The sequence below is a fragment of the Apteryx mantelli genome, chromosome 31, assembly GCF_036417845.1.
Source record: "Apteryx mantelli isolate bAptMan1 chromosome 31, bAptMan1.hap1, whole genome shotgun sequence".
NCBI classification, from domain to species: Eukaryota; Metazoa; Chordata; class Aves; order Apterygiformes; family Apterygidae; genus Apteryx; species Apteryx mantelli.
Window position 1 is genome coordinate 1,745,706 of NC_090008.1, and position 24,403 is coordinate 1,770,108.

At 61.6% G+C, this 24,403-nt stretch overlaps 1 protein-coding gene across 2 annotated transcripts in view; it reads right to left on the reverse strand.

Annotated features, from left to right (window-relative positions):
• Window positions 1–534: 534 nt before the first annotated feature.
• The window catches only part of MEF2D (myocyte enhancer factor 2D), a 39,031-nt gene continuing 15,162 nt past the window's right edge, over window positions 535–24,403 (reverse strand). The window contains exons 2-11 of one of the 2 annotated variants that reach the window (XM_067313375.1): window positions 23,947–24,016; window positions 16,501–16,828; window positions 15,219–15,422; window positions 10,823–10,960; window positions 9,168–9,378; window positions 8,011–8,067; window positions 5,740–5,930; window positions 3,578–3,704; window positions 1,261–1,471; window positions 535–876 (exon numbers count right to left, since the gene is read on the reverse strand). In XM_067313375.1, coding sequence (XP_067169476.1) covers window positions 549–876; window positions 1,261–1,471; window positions 3,578–3,704; window positions 5,740–5,930; window positions 8,011–8,067; window positions 9,168–9,378; window positions 10,823–10,960; window positions 15,219–15,422; window positions 16,501–16,554 — 1,521 coding nt within the window. In that variant the 5' untranslated portion in view covers window positions 16,555–16,828; window positions 23,947–24,016 and the 3' untranslated portion in view covers window positions 535–548. Of the gene's footprint in view, window positions 877–1,260; window positions 1,472–3,577; window positions 3,708–5,739; window positions 5,931–8,010; window positions 8,068–9,167; window positions 9,379–10,822; window positions 10,961–15,218; window positions 15,423–16,500; window positions 16,829–23,946; window positions 24,017–24,403 lie in introns of both variants that reach the window. The other variant, XM_067313373.1, reaches the window with a different exon arrangement.

Here is a 24,403-nt window from a genome sequence, read left to right on the forward strand (position 1 = left end):
GCGCAGGGTCGCCTTGAGGGCCGCCGGGACGAGCACGTCACCTCCCGGGCCGCCGGGACCCGCAGCACGGGCTGCCGGCAGGGAATCTGCGGCGCGCGGCCCCGGGAGGGATGCAGGGAGGGAAACGGCTCCGGCGCCGCGGGCGTGAGCTGCACCACGGCTCCGCCGCCGGAGTCGGGATGGGGAGCCGGGGCGCGGGAACCGCCGGCATGCGGCAGGAAGGAGAGGATCCCAGATCCGACAAACACCCCGGATGCTCCGAGACCCCCTTCCCGGCGCTCGGTCCGATCCGATGAGCGCCACGAACCGCCCCCCTGCCACCCGGCTCGCAGGGACAAGCATCTCCCGGAGCCGCTTTTCCGGCGAGGACGGAGGGAGCGGCACGGGCGCCCCTTCCCCCCCCCCCCACAAGCCGCGACGCCCCTAAAGCTATTTCTCAGGCAGTTTAGGATCATTTCCCATGCCGGACCCCCTCCCCGACCCTACGGCCCCCCCCAGCCCCGGGCTCCCCCCCCCCGCCTGCCCCCCCCGGGCCGAGGGGGGGCCGGTTACGTTACCCAGGTGTCGAGCCGCAGGCGCTTGACCGCGGGACTCTCGCCCTCGGCCTCGGCCGTGGGGCGCAGCAGCCCCAGCGAGGGGCCGAAGTCGGCGCGGGCGGGATCTTCCCGCTCGCTGCCCTCGTAGGAGCTGGTGTTGCTGCTGAGGCTGTCGACGGGCGAGCGGCCGGGGGGCTCGTGCCGGGGCTGCTGGGGGAAGGCGGAGAGCGGCGTGGCAGTGTTTCGGTCCCGGTTGGGCGAGACGGGCTCCGACTTGATGCTGATGTTGGGGTTGGTGTTGACGGTCAAGGTGGTGGTGTGGGACAAGTGGCTCCCTTGTCTGAGCAGCCGGGGAGAGAGGACAAGGTCAGCGCGGGGCAGAGGAGGGCGGAAAACGTTAGGAAAAGCGGGGGGGAAAAAAACCCAACAGACAGAGAGGATAACGGGAAATATCTCATTATTCCTCTTTGCATTTTTTTTCCCCCAGTTCGCTTCCGATATTAAAAGCTATCGCTTTCCTACGCGAGCGGATACTGCTCCAGGATACCTATTTCTTCCGGGCCCCGTCCGCTGCTGCTTGCTAGAGGCTGGGAGCAGCCGGCTGGGATTGCCGGAGCCGCCGGGAGGGGGCAGGCTGGCGGTTACGGCTGCCGCCTTGGAGGTTTTCCTCATCCGCCTCCGGATATTTTGCGACATCAACCGCGCGACCCTCGGTTTCACTTACATTAAGTTGCCTAGTGATACAGGAACCAGATGCTGCTGCTGCTGCTGCTGCTGCTGCTGCTGCTGCTGTTGTTGCTGCTGCTGCTGCTGCTGCTGCTGTTGCTGCTGCTGCTGCTGCTGCTGCTGCCAGGCAGAGATGTTGCCCAGGGACAAGCCGCCAGGCGAGCTGAACGCTGGCAGCGAGGACAACTCGGCGCTCGTCAGCTGATAATCTGCGAAGACGCAACCTTCGGTCACCGCAGGGCCGCGGCCGCCCCAAAACCCGGCGCGGCGGGACGACGGAGGCCCATCCGCCGGACCGCGACGCACCTACGACCGCCCAAAGCACGTCGCCGATCCTGCCGCGTGTTTCACGGCGCTACGGGCCCCCTCTCTCCTGGCCCCAAAAATCATAAGCTTATGCCCAAAAGCAAACGCAATGACACGTGCACGTCCACCCAGAGCTGAGCACGCTCACGCACACGCACCGACTGCACCAGGAAAGGACCCTGGCACAGAAAACACCCACTCACGCAGGGGGAAATGGGATATAAACCACACAAATACGTTTCCCCCAGGCCCGTTTCTGCACATCAGCAGATGGCGCTCCCCGTCCGCCGAATCCGGCCCCCCCTTCCGCGCCACGGGATGCAGGGAGGCAGCGGCGACCCGCAGCCGTTTGCAGAGGCTCCTTCCCGGCTTTGCACGGATCAAACCCAGCGGGGCGAGAGCAGCTCGGCCAGCTATGACGCTGCAAGCTGCCCAGGTCTGGCTCCTGCTGCAAAATCACAGCATCCAAGCCCGGGCGTTTTCCTTGGCCGTGCCCACCCGAGTAGGGAAAGGGGAAGGAGACCTTTCCCAGCGCTCCTCTGCAAGGCAAACAGGCGCTGGGCACGGCTGCACCATTCCAGGAGGCTGCAGGGAAAAACCCTGCCAAACGCCACCAAATTCAGGGCTGAATTTGCAAAAGTTGTCAAAGGCGGCCAATCCTACCGAAAACACGGGAATTACTTTGCCAGGAAGACCGTGGGGCCCCCGAGCAGCTCGCCGGGCAGAGGCAGCTCCGCAGGGCCGCGTCTGCATCTGATAAGGGCGCCCGCAGCTCCCGGCTGCTTATCGGCACCCGACCGACTCATCGTTTTGGGCGTCTGCGGTTTCAGCCTTGCCCTGGTGCTGCTATTCCCGCCGGCACCCGCCATTCCGGTTCGGGAGCTCCCGACACCCATGGGCGGGGGGGGTTACGACAGCGGAGCCGGCCCCTGCATCGGTGCATCGGCTGTGCCGTGAACGAAGGGCAACGCCCGGAGCACGGATTTCGGTCGGGATGGCCGGACCCTGCGGTATCTCTACCAGGGCGTCCCGGCCGCAGACACCTAAGGCGCCTGAGCTGGGACATTTTTTGCCCATCCACGGGAGAAAAATATATCCCGAGAGCTGGAATCGGCCCGCCCCTGCCCCGAGAGGCAGCAGCGCAGGGCCCAATTAAAGCCTATTTTGAGGATTTTGGCAGGACACGAGCTCGCCGGCGGACCGCAGGCCCGGAGACGACTTCCCCGTGCGGCGGGGCACCTACTAGTCACACGCAAACAGGCATCTGCCGGACTACACCTACTAATTAGGGCAGGGAGTTCCCAGCACGCCTATTCCAGGCTCTTCCAGGCAAGCAGCTTTCTGCATTTTTGCAAACTCTTCTCTGAGCAAATGCCAGCGCGAGTTGCACGGGGAACCAGCAAGTTCCTACAGTCTCCACGGACGTTTGACAACCTCCTGATGAACAAGCTCTTCGCTCGGGCAAAGGCTTGACAACTGTCGCCTCCGCTTCTTCCAAATCCCCACCAACCCGGGCTGAGCCGGATGGTTTACATTCTTCCCAAACTTTTTTTTTTGGGGGGAGGGGGGGCCTGACACTCTTTCCTGACACTTATTTTCAATAAGCCCCTGTTGCAACATCACCGGTGGCTTTCAGGAGCCTCGAAATGGGTGTAGCTCTAATTAGCATCCACTTAAAAGCACCTTCACGCTGCCAGCATGGTGCAATGGGCCACGGCATAAGAGAGAATCAGGCCCTTGTGGATACAACAGAGTTGTCCTTATTTATATAATGAGTTTCCCCTTTATTTTAATCCCACGAAACTCCTGGGCTCGGCTGCGTCTCGCGGCAGAAGCACCACGGGGTGGTAAAGCGGCTGCGCAGGGAGAGCCCGGCACGTGCTTGCAGCAGCGCTTCCCTCTTCCCCGAAACGGTGTCGCCGACGGCTCTTACCCGTGTTGCATGCTCTTGCCTGTCCTATATGCTCTTACCTGCGCTATATGCGCTTACCTGTGCTATATGCGCTTACCTGTGTTGTATGCTGTGGGCATGGCAGAGAAAGGCAGCCCCTGGGTCAGCAAACTGGGAGTAGCCACAGAAACAACCGGCGTGGTTAAAGAGTGAGCTGCTTGGGAGACGCCTAACCGCTGCGTGTTCTGCTGGGGAAGCAAACAGAGACGGAGTCACAACCCGGACGCCTCCGTCCTCGTGGGTCGCGTCCCCCCCCTGCAAAACCCCGGTCCGTGAGCGGCCCCGCTGGAGAGGTTCTTGCAGCCGCCTTTGGGGCTGCGGGGCTGGGCAGGATCGATCCTCCGGACGTGCCTCTTTGCAACGTGGTGCAATGCGAACCGCGCCGCCGACAGGCTTTTAGACCCTCGGGAAATCGTTCTGCAGGTCGCTTTGCAGCGGCCGTGGGTCACCAGGCTGCCCAGGTGCAGCAAAGTCCCCGCGGGCCCTGTCGCTGCGCCAGCGGGATGCCTCAGCCTGTAACGCACCGATCCTCCCAATTTCCCTCTGATGCAAGAAGGGCTCCTGTTTTCCAGGGGATGCGTGCGATTCCCTGCGAGGTTTTGCCGCTCCAAGAGCCAGAGGGGCACCAGACGGGAACAGGACGGGCTAAAGCAGCACCGAGCCTCCTCCCGGCATTTGCGAACGAGCCCCTGCCCTCTAATGCAAACCGAAGACTTTCAGCTCAGGATTTTAAAGGTGCTTTGGCATCCCGAAACTTAAAACCCGGGGCTCAGCACCCTGCAGGATAGGGCCCCTCCGGAGGCCTGGGTGACTCGGGCATTAGCAGGTCCAGCGTGGAAAAACTCTGCCCTTGGCCCGCTGCACGCCGGCCTCCCCCCTCGGCTCTGCGGGCTGCTACGTGGGCAGCTCGGAGGGTCGGATTCAGCCCTGTTTACAAGGCAGATAATCCGGGCTGCCTCTGCTGATCCGATTTAAACCGGACTCAAGAGGCTTGGCTCTAATCGGAAGCACCCGGGCACACGTCAGCCCGTGAAGACTGGTGCAGCGCCTAGCTTAAATCGCGCCCGGCGCCATGCGGGGCCACATCCCGGAGGATGCCCGCGCTCCCGCCCGGCACGCCACCGGCTCCTGGAGCCTTTTAGCGCCCGGGCTGCAACGTGCAACGGCCGCGGTAAGCGCCGGGCGGATCGCTCGGCACGCCGGGTCGCGCGCTGCCGCCCGGGGCCGATTGCAAAAGCGTGCGCACGTGCTGCCAGGCGAGGCGTGCGTGTCGCTGCAGGATCCCGCTCTACGCGTTGCACGTCGAGCCGCCGGTGCAATGCAGAGAAATGCAGGGGGGGGCTGTGAACCCGCTAAAGGAGCGCGCCGGGGGCTGATATTAAAACGCAACAGGGGCTGAACCTGCCGGCTCGGTTTGGGCGAGGGCCGGGCTGCACTTCGGGCAAAACTCTCCCAGGTTCGCTCCGACTCGCAATTAAAACTGTTCTTGCTAACCGGGCTGCTGCTTGCCTTAAGCAAGCTGCTCCTCCCGCGCATGCAGAGGCAATGCCCTCCGGCAGAGGGAACGGAGAGGAGCAGATCGGCGGGAAGACAGCCACCACTTCCACCTCGGAGGGGGGCAAACTGAGGCACGGGGCCGCTGGGGCCCTAAAGCACAAAAATAACGCCGAAAACCGTCCCCCGTGCACAAAGGGGGCTCAGCAAGCGCGCCAGCCCGCCAGCGGCTATGCACAGGCTTTAAATAATATCCTTAATATGGGAAAAGCCTGATTTATTCCCTCTTTCTCACGCGGCGGCAGCGGGCCAGGTCGTTCTGGGCTGCAAACTGCCACGGTGGAGCAGAGCCCGGGCGACACTTCGCTTTGCCGAAATCAGCCCGGCTCTTCCGAAATCGGTGGAGAAACAGGCAATTTGGGGCTGTCGTTCCGCTCGCCTGCGAGCTAAGGGATTTGCCCAAAAGCCGCGAAGCGCGCGGGCCCCGCGGCACCCGAGACGCACGCACGCACGCACGCGCGCGGCACACAACTCACCAGCGCCAAGTGGTCGTCCGTCTGCCCGCGCAAGCACGGAGAGAAAACCGAGAGGTAGCGTTAGCCGCGCCGCGGAGCAAAGAGGCCGAGGAGGGGGGCGACGGCAAACGCAAGTTTTTTTTTCCCTTGCGGCGTCGCAGCCTCGCCGGAGCAGGGAATTTTGGGTTTTTTTCCCGCGCCGGGCACTCACCAAGTGGTGCATGAGCCCCTTGCCGCTCTGCGACGTGATGACGCGCAAGTCCGGCTTGCGGCTGCTGGGGGCCAGCTGGGGCGGCGCTGCCGGCGGCGGCGGCGATTTCGCCGGGATGATCTTGCCCAGGCTGTTGCCGTTGGACACGGGAAGGAGCCCCGGAGAAGCCCGGGCGCTCACGTAGCCGTTGCCTGCAGGGAAAAAGCACGGGGGTGACCCGGACACTTGCGTCGCCCTCGCCCGCGGGGACCCGCAATCACCGCAAGCAATAAATATCACTGGCCTGAGCTCCAGCCAGGCTCTTTTTGCCGCTCCGGCAGGGTCCCGAGACCCCAGCGAGGGGATATCGCTGCTCTCACGCTTGCTTTTAAGGCCCCTTTATGGCACCGGAGCAGCGTAAAGGGGTCGCAGCGGTGCCGCGAATCCGGTTCACTGATCCCACTGCCCCTTTGAAGATCTGAGCCTCCCTCCTCCTCCTCCTCCTCCTCCTGCTGCTGCCCCACTTAAGGATTTTATGTGCAAAGAAAAAATAAAAAAAATAAAAAAGAAGAAGAAAGGGAAGGAAGAAAAAAAATTTTAAAAGGAAAGGGTTTGATGAACATCAGGAAAGGCATAAATTGGATCAGATTACTGTTCTGATGAGGGTTTTTTTTTTTTTATGAATAGGCCCCAAAGATAGAAAGGCGTTTAGCAATCACCAGGATTCAGCCCTCATATTCACTGCACGTTAGACCGGGAAAAATAGGTCGCTGATTGCATTATTAATCACATCCACCATCGCGCTGCATCTGCATTTCGGCAGGCGGCTGGAGGCAGCGGCGCTCCGGCCCCGGCGCCCGCCGGCAGAAGGGTTAAACCAGGATCGTGTCCCGGTGCTCCGGGAGCTTTGGCGGCTCGGCCCCGCGCCCCGGATTCGGTACTAACTGGCAATAAAGGTGCATAAAATCCCCCCACCGGGTGCGTAAAAGCCTCCTTCCCGGCTGCAGGGGCACCGCCGAGCCGCTGGTTCGATTCCCGGCTCGCCCCCCGGAAAGGGGCTTCCCTGCTCCAGGCGCTGCTGCCAGAGGAATCTCCTCCGGGCCGGATCCGCTCCCCCCTCCGGCCAGCCGGAGCAAGCGGGAGGCCAGGAAAGAGGAGGGAGGGCTGCGCCACGGCGCCAGAAGGCGGATGATCCGCCTGGGCAAGGACGCGCTGCCGGGGGGCTGGCGGGGCTCCCGCGCCGCCCTTGCAAAGCCGGGCACGGCCGGAGCGCCGGGAAGAGCCCCGGGGCCGAGCCTTGTGCACCTGGCATCGGGGGCAGAGGGGCGCCAAGCGGTGCATACGCAGGATCCGGGGCATCCAGCCCGGATCGGAGCCGGAGCCGGGCCGGAGGCGCCCGGAGGCGGATGACTCAGAGGCAGCAGGCGATGGCACCGTGCCGGGGCGGAGGAGGAAACGTCCCAGGTAGCCCCCAAAAAGCCCCCCCCGAGCCAGCACGGCTTTGCAATTCCCGGCCCCGCCGAGCCGGCGGGAGCCACCGAGCGCCGGGGCCGGCCGGCCGGGCTCCTCCGCTCCCGGTTCCCGGAGCGGCGGCAGGAACGCGGGGAATGCTGCGGTGACGTCAATGCTGACATTCACGGGTCCTGCCAAGCGCCGCGCCGGAGCGGCTGCTCGCGGCAGCTGCCGTGGGGGCCGCGGGGAGGCGGACGGACGGGCGGGCGGACGGCCGCCGCAGCCCCCCTCCGCCCTTCCCCGGCTCCGCGGCAGCGCCTCCGAAGGCAGCGAAGCCCCGAGCGGTGCAAAGCCCCCGGGAGAGGCTCCAGCCCTTGCAAACAGCCCCGGCGACGTCCGTCCCGGAGGCACAGCCGGGGAGGCCAGGGAGAAATTCCTCCCATTCCCGGCCATTTGCCGGGGCGGGAAAAAGGCCACGGTTATTCCCGTGCCCGGCCAGGCCTCCCCGACGGAGCAGGGCAGCCGGAGGTGGCAGGATCCAGCACCCGATTTGGTTTTAACCAGGGGAACGCTGAATCCCACCCTCCTCCGTGGCCGTTTTGCTGCCGGCTTCCCACCGGAAAGCCACTGGGAGCTGAGCTCAGGCTCCTTATCCAGGGTCTCCAACCCTGCCGGCCCCGGCGGCATTGCGGGGTTTTTGCTGGGTGCTGGGCGACGTCATTAGCAAGGAAAAAATCCTTGCCGCTGTTTCGCCCGTGGGGAAACTGAGGCACGGAGAGGCGCCGGGAGCAGGATGCCGGAGAGCCGCGCTTTTGCCCGCCGGCACGGCTCCTCGCTTACCTACGGGACTCGGGCAGGCTCCGTTCGTGTTGTTCAAGTCTCCGCCGAGCATTGCCCCTGGAAAGCAATCGGAAACGCGGGGGTCAGCGCTGGCACTGGGAGCGAGGGGGGGGCAGAAAGAGGGAGGAAGGCAAGGGGGGAAAAATCGGGGGGCGTCACGCTGCCGGCGAGCCAGCGTGGGCAAAACGAGCCGCGTTCCCGGCGATCGGGTTTGGAAACAACATCCAGGCGCGGTAAGCACCAAACCGCGGTCATCCCGCAGGAACCGGGAGCCTCCGTCCCTAGATCCCCCCCCCTCCTCGAACCAAATCCCACCGCTTCTCGGCCCAAACCGCCCCGCGCTAGCGCCGCTTTTGCTTCGGAAACGAGAACCCGGCGCTGGGCTCTCGTCTGCGGCACATTGTTTTAACTAAAAAAATAAAAAAATAAATGAAAAGAAACAGCTCTTATAACACGCGAGGCCCTGGCTCCTATAAACAGGATTTCTCCCGCGTCCAAGGCAGCGAGTGAATGAAACGCAGATGGCCGGACTTGGAAAACCTCTCCGCTCGCGACCACGAAATTATCTCCTTGCGCATGAGCTGGATGGAAACGACAACGGTCAGGGCGGATTCTTCCTTGCAACGGAGCCTCTTTTCTTACTTTTTTTTTGGCTTTTTTCCCCCCCCCCTCCGCAAAGAGGCCTGCGAGAGGGCAGCAGGGACCCTCGAGGCTCTCTGCGTGCTGCAACTACCGACGCTCGCGCCACGGGAGAGCCGGGCTGCGGCCGCGCAGCCGGGATTTGGCTCCTCCGACCGGCCCTCGGCTCCCCGATCCTCACGTCTCCGATCCGCGTGTGCAATCGCCCGGCCGGCGACTGCAAGCAGCAAGTCCCCAGGTGGAAAAGCCCCTTTTTTGGGCTGTGTGTCCCCCCCTCCCCGGGTGCAATGGGCTTAAGGGGCTCCTGCAGCCTTATCCGCGCGGGGGAACGATGCTCCTGCTGCTTTGGTCTCGTCCCCCTGCAGCGCCGAGCTCCTAAATGCACCCGGGGGGCCGTTTGGGGCTAAAAATGCAATTGCACGGGGGGGGTTTTGCACCCCTGTTTTGGCTCTGCGGCGCGAGCAATGGTCCCGGGAAGGGGGGTGACAGCGGTGAGCGCGGGGGGGGGGGGGGCTCACCTGCGCTGGCCGGCCGCTGCGGCAGCCCCGGGGACACGGTGTTCCTCTGGAGCGCCGGCTGCTGCGGCGAGAGGAGCCGGGGGTCCGTCAGCGACGAGGTCACCAGCGACTGGGTCACCAGGGAGCCGCCGGGGTTGCTGAACTGCAGGGCGCTCGGGTTGCTCACGGGCACCGTCACCGGCATGGCGAAGTTGGGCGCCGGCACTGCGGACTGAGCGGAGATGGGGGTGAAGGGCGCCGGCGAGGTCGGGGTGCCCCCCCTTCCACCCCGAGGACCCCCGACTCATCGCCGACCTGCGTTCGCCGCCTTTGCAGCCCCGGCGGCGCTCTGCACCGCCCCGGCGGGTCCGTTTGCGCCAGGCGGGTTAGTTCTCAGCGCACACCAAAAAAACCACAAAACGACCCAAAACCACTGGCCAAAACGACCCCCCCAGCTGGTTAGAAAGGAAAAGCGTCTCCGGCGGCGGCGCCGGCTCGCGCGTCGCTTTGCAGCGCTTTGCCCCAACGCCAGCGCCGAGCCGCTCGCGGACCCCCGCGCCGGCTGCTCCGCGCCCGGGGAGAAGCGTTTTCCACTCACTTTTCCCGGCCCCGTTTCGCAGCGGGAATAGGGAGCAGGCGGCCGGGGCGGCGCCGGCATCCCCCGGCATCCGCCGCTGCATCCCCTGCCTCTTTGCAGCCGGCAAAATAAGGATCCGGGCATTTCGCAAGACCCAGATCTCCAGAAAAGCCAGAATTTTGCTTGCATGGGCTTGCAAGGCAAAGCAGCCTGGATTTTTATTTATTTTTATTTTTTTTGGGGGGGGGGGTGTTCTTTTGCAACGTTGCATCCAGCCCTTGAAAATTAGCCTCCTCTCTGCTCTTGGCCACGTTAATTTGGGCATCTCAGGGCTAATCCCTCCGAAGGCGGCTCGCCCGCGTCGCCCGTCTTTGCGCCCTTGGGCTGACGGCTAATTTGCAACGCGGCCCCCCCCCCCAGCTCCCGCCGCAAATCCCTTCCCGCGCTGTCCTGATGCCACCCTGGGGCCGGGATCAGAGGCTAAAGCCTCCCTGGCTCTCTGCCACCGCCGCCAGCTGCCCCGGGGCCGTGCGGGATTTGGGCGGAATTAAAGCGGAAAAGCCCAAACCGGGCCCGATTCCCCCCTTCCCGGGGAGCGGCGGCCGCGGCTTCACCCTTTCTATCGATTTGCAAAAAAAAAAAAAACCCCAATTGAGGCAAAACTCCTTTTGCAACGGGGTGGTGGGGGGGGGGGAAAAAAGGGGCGCCGGGGCGGCAGGGCAGCGAGCGCCGTCGCCGCCGCGGCCGCGGCAGAGCACGGCTCCGAAGCAAAGCCATGCAGAAGTGCCGCCGGCCGCCCCCCCCGGCTACTCACTGCAAGCCTGTAACTCTGCATCATTTTATCAAACTCCTCATCAATCTTTTTATATTTCTCCTCCGTCTGCGGGGTCAACGCAAACGCTTCGTCCCCGTCGGGGCTCTCGCACTCTCTGTGCTTCTTGTTCAGCGCCTGTTACGTTTCGGGGAGGACGGAGGGGGACGGGGACGAGGTTTTGGGGGTAAAAAAAAAAAAAAAAAAAAAAAAAAAATCGAACAAAACAAAACAAAAAAAAAAGAACATATAATGAGGGTTTTTCCGGCCAGAGCGGGAGGTACTTACACCGTATCGCTTGAACAGTATGTCCAAGTCCTCGCTGCCTTTGCGGTATTTATCCTCCATCAAGGGGCTCTGGTCTATGGAGTCCTCGCCGTCGGGCTCCGGGCTGTCGCAGCCGTTAAAACCTTTCTTTCTTAACGTCTGGAAACGACAACCGGGAGATGGTTGAGGTCCGGGAGGCGGGATGGAGACGGGGGGGGGGACGGGGAAGGACCCCGCGGGTGCGCGGAGGCTGCCCTGTTCCCGCGGCGCCGGGCCCCGGCATCCGGGCGCGTTTTTTCCCACCTACAATTACTGCGAGGACCCGGAGGGGAAAGAAACCTTAACGAGATCTGCTAAAAATAGACAAAATGACCAGACTTGTCGCCAAAAATGAAACCAAAAAAATATATATACATATATAGCAAAAAGCATCTTGCCCCCGGCAAAAATAGGGGCGGCGTTTTGCAAAGCGAGAGCAACCCGGGTCTCCTGCGCCGCGCGTGCACCAACAAAAGTTCCCCGTCCACGTTTGGTAGCCAGTTTGCAGATTGCCTTACGCATGCACATTTAATCATTTTATTTGCAAAATACCAAAAGCAATTAGGCATTATTATGGAAGCGCCACTTGCCAATTTTTTTTTTTTTTTTTTTAAGTCAAAGCCACAGAATTTCCTGGAAGTCTTGATCTCTTTTCATGCCAAATTCAGCAGGGGGGAAAAAAAAAAAGAAATAAAAAATACGGGGCCTTGACAATTCTCCTCTTGTCTTCCTAAACAGTAATAAACACAGCTATTTTAAGGGCAAAATACATCCTGGATATACATCGTTAGCTACCTGTAAGCGCCAGGAAACGCGGGGATATAACGGAAGGGGTAAAAAACGGTGAAGCCTCTTGCAAAGCCTGGAAATGCCGCGGGCAGGTTTTGCTCCGCATTCGTGCAGCACCGAGCACCGCAAACCTCGGCCGCTTTGCCGCGGCTGCAAAGAGTCGCTGCCAAAGAAGCAACACAGGTGACTCCAAAAGCGACTTTGGGTTAAATGATCCCCTCTTCAGGGCTGCTTTTATAGCGACGGGTCTCTATTTGCGGGGAATCCTCCTGGTTTTTGGCTCGACTGGGAACGAGCTGAATTTGCACGGCCCAAGGATGCGGCCGAGACACGAGCTGGGCTTTAACCACGGGCCCGACCCGACGGGAAGGTTTTCCAGGGTCCTTTTTCCTGCTTCTGCGCATGGCTCTGGCTGTTTTTAGAAAGGGCCAAAAAAAGTAATGCACTTGGGGAAGGAATGGCTTCGCCTATTTTTTTTTTTTCCCTTGGAAACCGGTTTTTCTCCACCAATATCAAGCTCTATCAAGGAGAGCAGAGCGACGGGGTGAACTCAGCTCCGCTCAGCTCCGGCCACCAACTGCAGAAAATTAGCGGCAGCTTCATCGTCTCGGAGGCCACCGCCGCCGCCGCTCTGCCCGAGCCACGGCCGTAATCCGCCCCCCATTCCCATGGAAAACCAGGCGACAGCCTGCATCCAGCCAACTGCACATGGAGAGGGCGGAAAAAATCCTTCCCGGCACCCGGTGGACACCCCGAAGCGTAAGATTGGATTATTGTCACTGTCACCGCGCGGGACCTCGGTGGCCCCGCGCACGGTGGGGCCGCCCGGGCTGGTGGCAATTTGCTGCTCAGAAAAAAAAAGAGGAAAAAAAAGGAAAAAAAAAAAAGAAGAAAAAAAAGAGCTTTTGGGCAACGAACGCCGTCGCCAAGCATATGAACGTCGGCTGCTATTTTTTGGCGAGAAAGCAAAAAAAAAACCAAAATGCGCATCCCACATTTTTGACGAGATGATGTAAAAAAAGGGAACAATCCTGTTTCGGGGAGAATGAAACCCCCCAAATTCCCTTTGTTTTCAGGGTCTCTGCAAGGTCTTTCGAAAGGGGAAGAGAAAGGCAAGAAGGCGCCGCTTTCCTTTTCTCTCCTTTTCCCTCCCCGTTCCCTTTTCACAGGGAAAACAGAAGGTGAGGGAGGAACGAAGCCTTTTTTTTTTTTTCTCTCTTTTCCTTTTTTAACCGGGCTGCGATCTGCTGCAAACCGTTTTTCACTTAAAGGCGACGCAAAATGAATTCCTTCGATCCTTCCAAAGGAGAAAACTGGGGGGAAAACTTCACTAGCGAAAAAACGCTATTTCCGGGCGCGCTTCCCTGCTGTCCCTACATCTCCGGCTCTGCCCCTCTCCGCGGGCAGGATTTTCCCCTCCGCGGGAGCCGCTGCCGGTCCCTCTCTTTCGGCATGCGCCCGGCAAAGCAAACCCCCGCGCTGCCTTAGCGGAGATTTGCGCCGGCTCCAAAGCTGCCGGTGGCTGGGCGCGAGTGGAACGCACAGATTTCTCCGCGGGGCGCCGCCGGCCGGGGATGGATTCGGGAGCCCCCTCCTGCACGGGGGTCAGGCGATCCCGTTCCCAGGATGGCTCTTGCCCGCGGACGCGCATCCGGAGACGCAAACCGTGATTTGAGGGGACCGATTCCCGAGGCTTTTGGCGTCCGGAGCTGACATTGCCAGTGCCTTTGCTCCCAGGAGCTCGCGACCCCGGCGAGAGCACGGAGGGGACCCTGTTGTCACCTCCGGTTTACGTCAGCGCAGGCGAGCGGCGTCCTCGGCATCGCGCGTGGCCTCCAGCCCCAAACATCCCCGGACGCCCTTGGATGCCGGGCATCGGGCGTCACTTCCCTCGCTTTTAATAGAGGAAAGCGGAAATTCTCACTGCATCCCGGGAGTGGGTGTTAAGGAAAACACCGAGCCCCTCCGTTGGGAACGCCGGCGGCGCTTGCCAGGGCTCCGGGAGCAACGCTGCATTCCAGCATCCTGCTTTCCAGCAGGGAAACGAAGGCAGGCAGCTTCTCCCGGCGCTGCAAATCCACCGCCGCGGCTCACGAGAGCCCCAGGCTGCTCCGCCGGTTTTCCAAGGTGCCGCCGGAGGTGGCGGCGGTGTTGCGGGGCAGGTGGGTGCGCAGCGATCCGCGCGTGTCCGTGTGCCGCCTTGCGCTTGCTTGCACCGGGGCGCCTTTGCCCAAAGGCTTTCCGAGCTGCACGCCGGCACGTGCACGCGCGATTCCCACATAAAACCAGGCCCCGCGGGCGACTGCAAGACGAGCCGGAGGGTCCCGTCCCCGCTGCCGTGCCGAAGCCTCTGAGCAGCAAACGGAGCGGGGAGAAGCATCGTATTCGGTGGCAAACTGTGTCCTCGAGCTTTATGAACGCGGCGCGCTCGGGAAGCTGCCGCTTGCTTCAAGGACGCGTCTTCCCGGGAAGATACTCTTGAAGGAGATGGAGAGCAAGAGACTGTGGGTTACCGGCGCAGGGCGTCCCCCAAGCCAGCCCTCGGCCGGAGTAAATCCCTGGCACCTTGTCCGTTCAGCTGGGAGTCAGCAGGAAACATTGGAAAAACTGGACCTTTGCACTTAGGAGTCCAAAACCCACCCAGCGGGATCCAAGCTCGCTGTCCGGATGGAGGGATGCGGCAAAAAGAAACCTGCCCGAGCCGGGCTGTCTCCGTGAGCAGGAACGGCCGCTCAGGGCAGGGGGAAATTCGGAATAAAAAATAGGAAAAAAATCTTAGAGCAACCCTAAGAGGAGCAGGGAGAAGAGACGAGCGCGCTGGCGAGCGGCGCGCAGCGCTTGGGCTCCTCGCCCGCCGCCCGCCGCCATCCTCCCGCTCCCGGCGCGCCTCCGCTCCGCCTTGGATGCAGACGCGTCTCCCCGCGTGGTGCAAACACGGCGCCTCTCCGGGTGCCAAGGACTGCGCGCCGGCTCGGGAGTGTTTGCGTCTCGGACCATAAGGGAGCAGAGAACGTTGCCCAAAATGTTTGCGGTATTTTTAAGCCAAGACAAATGCGTTTGGCGGCGCGGGAGCCGCGGAATGAGCATCCCGGCGCGGCTGGGCGGGGAGGCTGCGCTGCCGGAAAGGCTCGGGAAGCAGCAGGGAGAAACGCGGCGCCAGGCGCAGAGGGATCCCGCCGTGTCCACGGGAGAGGACACGGACAGGACCTGGTGGAGGACACCCGGAGATGCTGCCCGACCCAAGTTATCCCAAGTTTTAGCGCTCGACCTCCGGCGCCCTCCTAAAACCCTGCCGAAAGGGCGCGCGTCCTCGGCCAGCTCCCGCGGGAAGACTTCCCCCGGTGCCGCAGGGCGCCATGTCCCGGGAAAACACCTCCCAAACCACCTCTGCCCAGCCTGGACCATGGGAACATCTCCTAAAACAAAGCTACACCTCAACCTCAGAGCCATAACTCAAGTGATGTCCCAACCCCACCGCCTCCGACGGAGGATTTGCGCCCGGTTGACCACGGAGATGCGATGGAAGGGGACACGGGCGCGCGAGATTCCCCGTTCGCTCCCGCTCCCTCCCCCGGCTCCGGCGGCTCACCTCGATGATGTCCGCGTTGGTCCGGCTCTCGTGGGGCTCGTTGTACTCCGTGTACTTGAGCAGCACCTTGTCCATGTCGGTGCTGGCGTACTGGAAGAGCTTGTTGGAGTGGTTGAAGATGATGAGGGCGATCTCGCAGTCGCACAGCACGCTCAGCTCGTAGGCCTTCTTCATCAGCCCGAACTTCCGCTTGGTGAAGGTCACCTGGAAGCGAGCGGAGAGGAGAGCCGGCGTCAGGGACCGCGTCCCGCATCCGTCCCCCTCCCGCCCTCCACTCGGGGCTTTAACGAACCGTTCGGCAGCCCGCAGCGGCCACCGCCGGCGGCGGCCCGATCCGTCACGGCAAACCCTCCCCTGTAATTCCGCTAATGACATTAGGGAGTCTTCCTCGCTCTCCGCCCTCGGATCGGGCATCCGCGGGCTCCGGAGCCGTGCCGGTCCCATGGGAGCGAGCCCCTGAGCGGAGCGGGGTTTGACCCGCCGGGCTGCAGAGCTGGCGGGAGATGCATGGAAAAGGCTTCGCCCTGCAGCGAGGGCTTCAGATTTGCCTCGGAGGAGGCATCCGCCGGGGACGGAAAAACGGGACTGCTGAGGATGCCGACCATCCGTTCCCTTGAAACCCCCCCCCCGGGGGCTCCAAAAACCCGGCTGCACGCGTGCAAATACCTCCCCGCCACGTTCAGCAAGGTCCTGGCACGCCGGTGCCGGAAAACGCGCTCCGGCTTCTTTAATAACCCCTAATGCCCCATTTCCTGCTAATTAGGGAAATAAGCAGGGCCGGGAGCAACGGGGACGTTCTCAGAACCATTTTAGGTCCCTTCCCGTCCCCCAACCACCAAATAAAGCCGTAATGAAGAAAACCTGCCGTTCCCTATTGTTTTGCCGCGGAGCAATAAAACGGTCCAGCGGAATCTATTATTTGCCGCTTTTTTTTCGGCATTAAGAGTATATCGCACGGACACGCATGCTTTTCTGGGAGAAAAGCAGCAGAAAAGAGGTGTTGAAGCAAACTAGAGCAAACGCCCCCCAAAATCTGGCAGAGCAGGAAAAACACCCCAGCCGCGTAGAAGTTTTCGATGGAAAAACCTCACGGAAAACGTCAAACAAATATATTTTCTGCAAAAAAGCAAAGAAAAAAGAAAAAAGAGGGAGGAGAAACTAGCTTAAGCGGACGCTTCCTTCCGGAAAAGCGCTTAGGCGGCAAAGACGCGAGGACCCGCAAAACGAACCCGGCCCCCAAATCCTTCCCGCGGCGAGAAGAGGAGGATGCGGCGACACCGACCTGCCGATTGCGCTCGTCCGTGATCCGCTGGATCTGGATCTTTTTTCTCCCCATCTTCGCCGGAAATCCTCGCCGTGCGGCAGCGGCGGGGGGACGACTTTGGTGCAGGGGAAAGGGGAGGGGGAAAGTAATCCCGTTTTTCAAAACGCTTTCATTAAAGGTCGCTTTTTTCTCCTTCTTTTCTTGTTTTAAATTAAAATAGGGAAAAAATACCCCAAAAAGCCAAAAAAAAAAAAAAAGCAGCGTGGGGCGCCGCTTTCTCAGTTCATGGTCCCCTCCTGCGCGGCCGAGTCCAGCGGGGTCGAGCTGTCAGCATCCGCTCGGAAACCTGCCGGGGGGGAGAGAGAAAGGAGTGAAAACGTCTTCCCGGCCCGTATTCCCCGTGGCTACGGTGAGTTTGGCCGCGGGAATCCCGGTCAGGACCCCCCCGGGCATCCCGGCCCATCCCGCTGCCCTGAGCTCTGGGATCCGAGCAGGTTTCCCAGGGATTTACGCACCCCAGACTCACAGGATGGATGCGGCATCTCATTCCTGCGCTGTTTCCCCCCTCTCCTGGGGGAAAAGTGTCTCCTCGAGCGTTGCCGCATCCCCCCCCCGTCCGTCCGTCTGTCTGTCCGGCGGCACCGCGTGCCAGCTCCAGCCCCCAAACAGCCACAAAATGGCCCGAAACGCAGCTTTGGGGGATGCCGGAGGCGCTCACGGAGGACGGCAACGCGGCAGGAATAACCCGGCGAATCATTATTCCGCTGCGACGCTCCGGAGAAGCGGCGGCTTTTTCCTATTTTTTATTCCCCCCCCCTTTTAATAAAGTCATAAGCAGTCAAGCAGCTGGTGATTAGCTGGGGCAATTTCAACCCGTCTCCAATCCCCGCGCTCATCTTCAGTTCCAAATTTTAAAAACGTCTTTATTTGATTACTAAAAAAAACAATAATAATAATAATCCCCATCAGGCGCAGAAACCTAATTCTTATCAATTTTTTCCCTGCAATTCTCCGCTCGAAGCTCCGGCGGGCACCGACCCGGCACCAGTCCATCACCCTGGCAGCCGACAGTTGCATGCCCACGCGGGTTTTTTGGGGTTCCTTGAGTTGTGAGTCACTTGTATTATTATTATTATTATTATATATATATATATTTTTTTGGTAGAATTATTCCTGGGACGTTGCGGTATCTGGCCTCGCTGCCAATCCAAGCATCAAAGCGGGAAGACTTTCCTCCCTTGCGGATCCACAATTTGCTTTCTGGGGAAGACGAACACTTGGGAGCCCAAGAATGGCTAATTCACACTTTTTGGCCTTTTTTTTTCCTCTCTTTTTTTTGCAATCTATTTTTAAACCCAGGTAACCTTTCAGGCTTCCCGGCCAGGTGGCTCTTTCGGAAACCCTCACTATAAGAGGGTTATTCCGTATAAGAGCCCCAAGCATTAAATCCCCTCTTCTGCCAGGTTTTCTCGGGAAACGAGGCTAATCGAGTCCCGTTTCCCCCCTCCCGGCACCGTTCGGCAGAGGAGCGGGCGGCTCCGGGACGTGGCGCTCCGGCGAGCCCCGCGCTCAAGCCATACGAGCCGCTGGAGAATCTCCATGTGCCTCGGCCTCTCCCTCCCTCTCCGCCGGGAGCAGGCAGGGAGCGATGCCCGTCTCCATAGTGACTATCACCACGCAACCGCTCGCCGAGCCTCTTCCCTGCTCCCGAGGTGACACTTTTTCCCCCCCCCCTTTTTTTCTCTCGCAGTTTGGTGCAATTGGATGCACTTAAAAAAATAATAATAAAAAAAAGAGGCCTAGGATCATCCCTGCTGGCTGATCGGGAGCGGCGAGACCGGCCCTGCAATAGGAATTTGGGGTCCTGGGAGCTTGGCTCCCTCTGCTCCCCTGGAGACCCTTTGCTCGCTCCGGGCCTCAGTTTCCACATCTGTAAAATGGGAGCAACCCCCAAAGGCGAGGCCTTGCCGGCCGCCCCCAGCGGCCAAGCGGGGTGGGGGGGGGGAAAGCAGCACCTTGGACGCCTCCGCGAGGACGGGAGGGAACGGCCCCACGCGATCCCATGGGAATTGGGGCCGGAGGCAGCCGCCGCGGGCGGGCGCGAGCGAGCGAGCGAGCGGCGGGGAGCTGCCGCCCGCCTCCCTGCTGCCCCGCTGCCCTCCCGCGCGCTCTTACACAAGGATGACTATCACGGCAATTAGCAGACGTGCCAATTAAACCCGAGCAGGTGCTGGTTAACTCTGTGCTGAGTAATTCACACCCGGCTCCCAGCAAATTGCTTCAAATTGGAGAGACGGGCGAGGGAGCAGAGTTAGCATTTTGCAAATGGGGGAAGAAAGAGCGAGCGAGGCAGCAGCTCAGCTGGGAAATGTTTTTACAAAACAAGGAATTTGGGGGGTGGGGGGGGGCTGAATCCACAGCTCCGAGCACCGGGAAGGCAGGAGAGCGGATATCTCTTCCCTAGTTTTTATTTCTGGATATTTTTACCGCTTATACGCATTCCTAAGCGATTTTTACCTGTTTCTAACCGGTTTCGCCGCGGCGCCGCACGAGCATCGGTTCTTAATTTCTTAAGTTAGACGTTTTTGCCTTTCGAAGCCCGACCGCTGGAATTCTGCAGGGCCGGGGTCTTCCCGGCGCGTTGGCTCGCAGCAACGAGTTCCCCAGGTCTCTGCTGCCGGCGCGCAAAAATCTGGCGGAGCTTCCGCGCCGGCAAAATTTGGAAGGATCCGTAAAAAGCCGGCGGGGCCGAGCGGCGGTAAGGCCGGGCTCAAAGACACGAGGCGAGAGCAAGCGGGGGGGGCGAAAGGCAACTAAAAAGAGGAAAAACGCCCTGTTCTGGAGGGAGGCCGAAAGAAAAGCGGAAAAAAAAAAAACACCACCCAACCCAGCATCCCCTTCCGCTCCCCCCCAGCTCAAGTGACCCCTCAAACCCGATGTTCGACTGCAGTTCTGGCCTTCCTGTTTCCTTTCGCGCCGACGGCTCGGCTCGCTTTTTGCGACTTAATTGCTGGGGGTTTTTTTTTACATCGCCAGCGACACCAAGGACTTTTAATTTCCTTGATGATTTGCGGATCTTCGGGGCCGGCTTGCTTTTTCTTCGAGGCGGAGGGGAAAGAAAAACCTTCCTAAAGTGCAGCCCCGCAGCTCAGTTTATCGCTCTTCCTCTTCCCCGTGCAAAGGCGCCACGCCGGCTCCCGCGGGATGGGCAGCACCCGAGGGACCGCCGGTGCCGGCCGAGGGGGTCGCGCGGAGCAAACGCGAGGCTCCGCGGGGACGGAGACGCATGCAAAGCCCCCGCGAGCGGCGAGGCTGTGCATGCGTGTGCATGCAAGTGCATGCGTGTGCATGCGTGTGCATGCATGCATGCATGCGTCCGCCCCCCCCCCCAGCCCCGGTGCACCCCCGTGGCCGAGTCCTCCCCAGCTCAGCATTGTTTCGCGCCCCGTTATCTCCAAACCGAGATCAAAACCACACAAACACGCTGGGGCCTCCTCCAGAGCTTCTATTCTGGTTTCGGGGCGATGCTATCTGGGTTCCTGTGCCGAGGCTCCAGATGCGGCAGGGGGAGGGCGGCCGGCGGCGCCGCAGCGAACCGCGGAAACGTGGCAGGCGCCCCGGGGTGGGGGGGGCCGAGCCCCGCGCGCCCGGAGCAGGCGCCGGCCCCGCGCCCCGCTGCGACCCCTTCCCGCGCGCGCCCGCTTCGCAGAGCCCCGGCGACAGCGTGGCACCCGGCGGGGTAACCCGAGCGCGCGATTCCCGGGGATTTCAGCGACAGCAGCAGCAGCTCGGGCCCATCTGCCCGCGCAGAATCCGCCCCCGGCAGCTGCAGGTACAAACCTCGGGAGGCTCCGAAGAGAAGAATTGAGGTTGGATTCAATCAGGCCCCCGAGGAATTTCAAAAGATACATATATTCCTGACCCAGATTCGGGCGCTCTCCGGAGAAAAGCAGATGCCAACTGCACAGCCAGCTCTGCTGAGCTGTAACAAAACCACCGGCCGTGCCAAGAGCTACAGAGTCGGGGGGGGGGGGGAAGCGCAGCCCTTAAATGATGCCGGAGAACTGGCACCCGCCTGCGGAAGGGGGGAGCCGAGGGAAAGGATTTGGGGAAACGATGAAACGGCGCCCGGTTTTCCCTCGCCCCGCAGGCCGCCCGCTCCTTTGCGCCGAAAGCTGAGCGGGGGGCGAAGGAGCCCGGCACGCCGAATAACGGGACGCGGGACGACCCCCTCCCGAGCAGGGGCCGACCGCCGGAGCCAACGCGCCCCGCGCGGGATTCTTCTCGGACGGGCGTTGGCGGCTCCCTGCCCCGCGCCTCCGCTTCCACATCTGCGAAATGGGCGCAATAAGAGCGAGCCCGCGCCGAAGCGACCTTCAAAACGCCCTTGGGGAAGACGCCGGGCTAAATCCCAGCCCGGCACACGCTCACGGTGCAAACGCCAACCCGTTCCCCCCTTCCTTTTTTTTTTTGGCAAGAGGACGCGAGCTGCATGCTCCGGCCGCCCCCTTTTCCCCCCCGCTGCCGCCGCCGGATCCAGGAAAAGGGGAAACGCTGCCCCGGCCGCATGGCTATTTGCGATGCGAACCTCGTCCCCCGGCGCGGGGCCGCTTCCTTCCCCCCCGGCGGCGCTCGCTCCCATTAGCGCCCACCCCCTCGGCTCCCCGCAGGGCACGAAATAACCACCTGCCTCTTCCCCGGGGCCCGGCGCCGCGCGGCCGCCCCTGTCACCCTCGTCAGCGCGCGAGGCACATTACCTGGTAATGAGGCGCTTTAATGTGACAGATGAGGGGTTGACTCATTAAAAAGAAGAGGGAGCAGGAGAGCGAGCCGAGCCGGGGGGGGGGGGATGGGGAAACGGGATGGATCCTGCGCCCATCACCCAGATGGAAATGAGGAGGCTGCTACAAGCCGCCGCCGCCGCAGCAGCGGAGCCGGGTGTCGCTCCCGAACCGGGTCGGCGTTAGGGATTTGGGCCGGGGGTGAGGACGGAGGCGGCTGCGGTTTCGGGGCCACCTCCCGCCCCCGGGATTTGCTCCGGAGGAAAGTTAGGGGCTCTCCGTAAAGGGGGCCGGGTTTCCCCCCCTCCCCACGTGCGTGCGCACGCGGCGGGGACGCTCCTCTGCCCCACGCGGGTTTTACCCAGGGGAAACTCCCCCGCCGGCAGCGATCCTCCACCGCTGCGCCGGGAGCCGCGGGAAAGGGGCGGGAACGGTGCCCGGCGGGATGCAACGGCATCCACACAGGATGCAGGGAGAAGGCGACTATTCAGGGGGGGAAAACGCTCTCGCTTTCCCCCATTCAGATGCAGCAGCCGTGGAGGAGGCGACGGGAGCAGATTATTTTTCCCTTCCCCTCATTTTCACTTTTCCGTTCCATTTTCCTACCCCAAGTTTCATCCTTACACTCCGGCTGATTTTACCACTTGGGCCGCGTTTTTCCGTAGCCCAGAGGCAGCTCTGCACCAGCCTCCGTCGCCAGCCCACCAGCCCAGCGCTTCCCATCGCCGCTTGGCCCTGTGGCATCAGCTCTGGGGCAAAGATTCACCCAAAATAATAATAATATTAATAATAATAAAAAGCAAGAAAAAAACCAAGTGTGGGCTCGGCCTGGGAGCTGGAGCTGCAGGCGGATGCAGGGAAGAGGGGTGCAAACCTGCGCCCCTGCAAAGCCCTCGCACCCTGGGCTCCCGGTTTGCCTGCAGCCCTGCTCCATGCACCGGGGGACACCGGGGGAAGAATATGAATATTGCAATGCTGGAGAACGGGACATTGCAATGCCGGATAACGGGAGGGGAACGCCAAATAATGGGACATTGCAACGCTGGATAATGGGACATTGCAATGCCGGAGAACGGGAGGGGAACGCCAAATAACGGGACATTGCAATGCCTGAGAATGGGACATTGCAACGCCGGAGCAGAGCGTGCCAAGAGATTCCCTTTGGAGGAATGGAAAAGATTAGAGAAATAGCACCAGGAACGAATCCAGGCCTGAGCCCGCACGAGCAGCGCTGCGCCCCGGGGTGCTAGCAGGCGCTCCCCGACCCACACGGACCGAACCCGACGCCGCCTCCGCGCGGGAGCAGGGGGGTTTCGGCCACGCGGTCCCTTGCCACCCGGACGATCGCATTCGGATACCGCAGCTCCGACCAACGCGCGGCAGCTCCACATTTGCAACAACTAAGCACGAAGCGGTTCCCCGGCCAACCTGCTTCGCTAACAGGTTTATTCGCCCATCCATCTGTTCGCACCCCTCCCCATCCCTCCCCCTGCCAAAAAAACCTACTTTCCTCCTAACCACTGCCGGGAGCTTGCTGCAATCTAACAGCTGGAAGCTTTCTGCCGGACAATGCTTTTTTTTTCCCCTTTTTTCCGAATAAAGGGAAGTAGGGCCCATGCACAGTATGAATGATTTGGGAATATAACAGGGCCACGCTTCGCCGCCGGAGACCAAGGCGTGCAAAGGCCGGAGCAGCAAGAGCCGCCTCCCACTCCCGGGAGTGAGCGCGGAGCAGAACGGAAAAATGAGTCACGGCAGCTCAGCCGGCAGCCGGAGCGTCCCGGAGCCTGAGCCGCTGCCGGCTTCCCGCAAGCAGCAGCAACCGAGATGCAACGCGCCGGCGAGTTCGGCTTCCTCTTCCCCTCCTCCCCGCCGCCGCTTTGCACACGCGGGGCCGGTTGCAAGCAAAAGGCGACGGATCCTCCTTCCCGGGCAGCTTCGGCATCGCCTGCTCCAGCGGCGGCCCCGCGGGACAATCCGGCCCCGGCAGCTGCCGCTCAGCTGTCGCCGCTCGCGCAGGAGCGGCATTTCCGTGCCTAAAAGTCCGTCCGCTGCCGGCTCCCCGGCATCCCCAGCCGCCGGATTCGGCGCCCGCTGCCTTTTCCAGGGGCGAGGGCTGGAGCGTCGAGCTCTGTTTAGGTTTCTAAAGGGGGAAATCCCAGCTCTCCCACTCACTAACCCTCAGGCGAGCCACATCCTCCCCCTCCCCGTGCCTCAGTTTCCCCCTCTCTTTGCACCGCTGATGTTTGCGATGCAACTTCCCACCCGGGGGCTGCTCGTTCGCCCCCGAACTCCGCGGCGGGTCTAAAAAAAAGGCAGGAAAGGCCAAAATAAAGCATGCACCGCGTTCAGAAAAAAAAAATAATAATAATGAAAAGCTGGTGGTGGGGGGGGAATGCAGGGAAAGCCAGTGGCTGCTTTAAAAAAAAAGGGAAAAAAAAAAACCCTAAAGTTGCTAATTTTAACTCGCCAGTGGAAAGAGTGAGAGGCACTTGCAGGAGCCGGGGCGGGAGCCGCGGCCCGGCTAAAGGGCAGGGGCAGATGGAAAAGTGGAGGGAGGTTGGGGGGCCCGGAGAGGCCGGAGCCGGCAGCCCGACCCCTGCAAACCAGCGTCCGCGAGCGCGCAGGCGCCTTCCCAGCCCCTCCGGCACGCTTGCACCAGCGCCGGGATTCGCCCCCCTACCTGCTACGCGGACTCCGGCATCGTCGGCTCCTGCCAGAAGACGCCCTGTGGCCGCCGCTCCTCACTCAAGCTGCGAAAAAAAAAACAACAAAAAAAAAGGGAAACGGCCATCAGTTCCCCGGGAAGGAGGCAGCGGGGACGGCAAGCGGCTCCCGGCGCCCGGCATCGCCGGCTCGCTCCCCGCTCCGGGCCCGAGCCGCGTTAAAGTGGGGATCCCGGCGGCCGGGATGTGGCGCGGGAACCCGCGGGGCTGCAAAAGATGGAAAAAAGAAATAATACAGCAGGATGAGAGAGACGGGTATAAATCCGCGGCGCGCATCCCCGGCGGCGCCGGTGGCCTCCAGAGCCAACGCGGGGCCGGCAGCACCGCTCGGAGCCGCTCGAATCCGGCCCCCTCGGCAGCGGGCGAGCCTGCTGCCAAAACGCCCCGCGTCCCCCTTCGCCCTCGGCTCCGCGA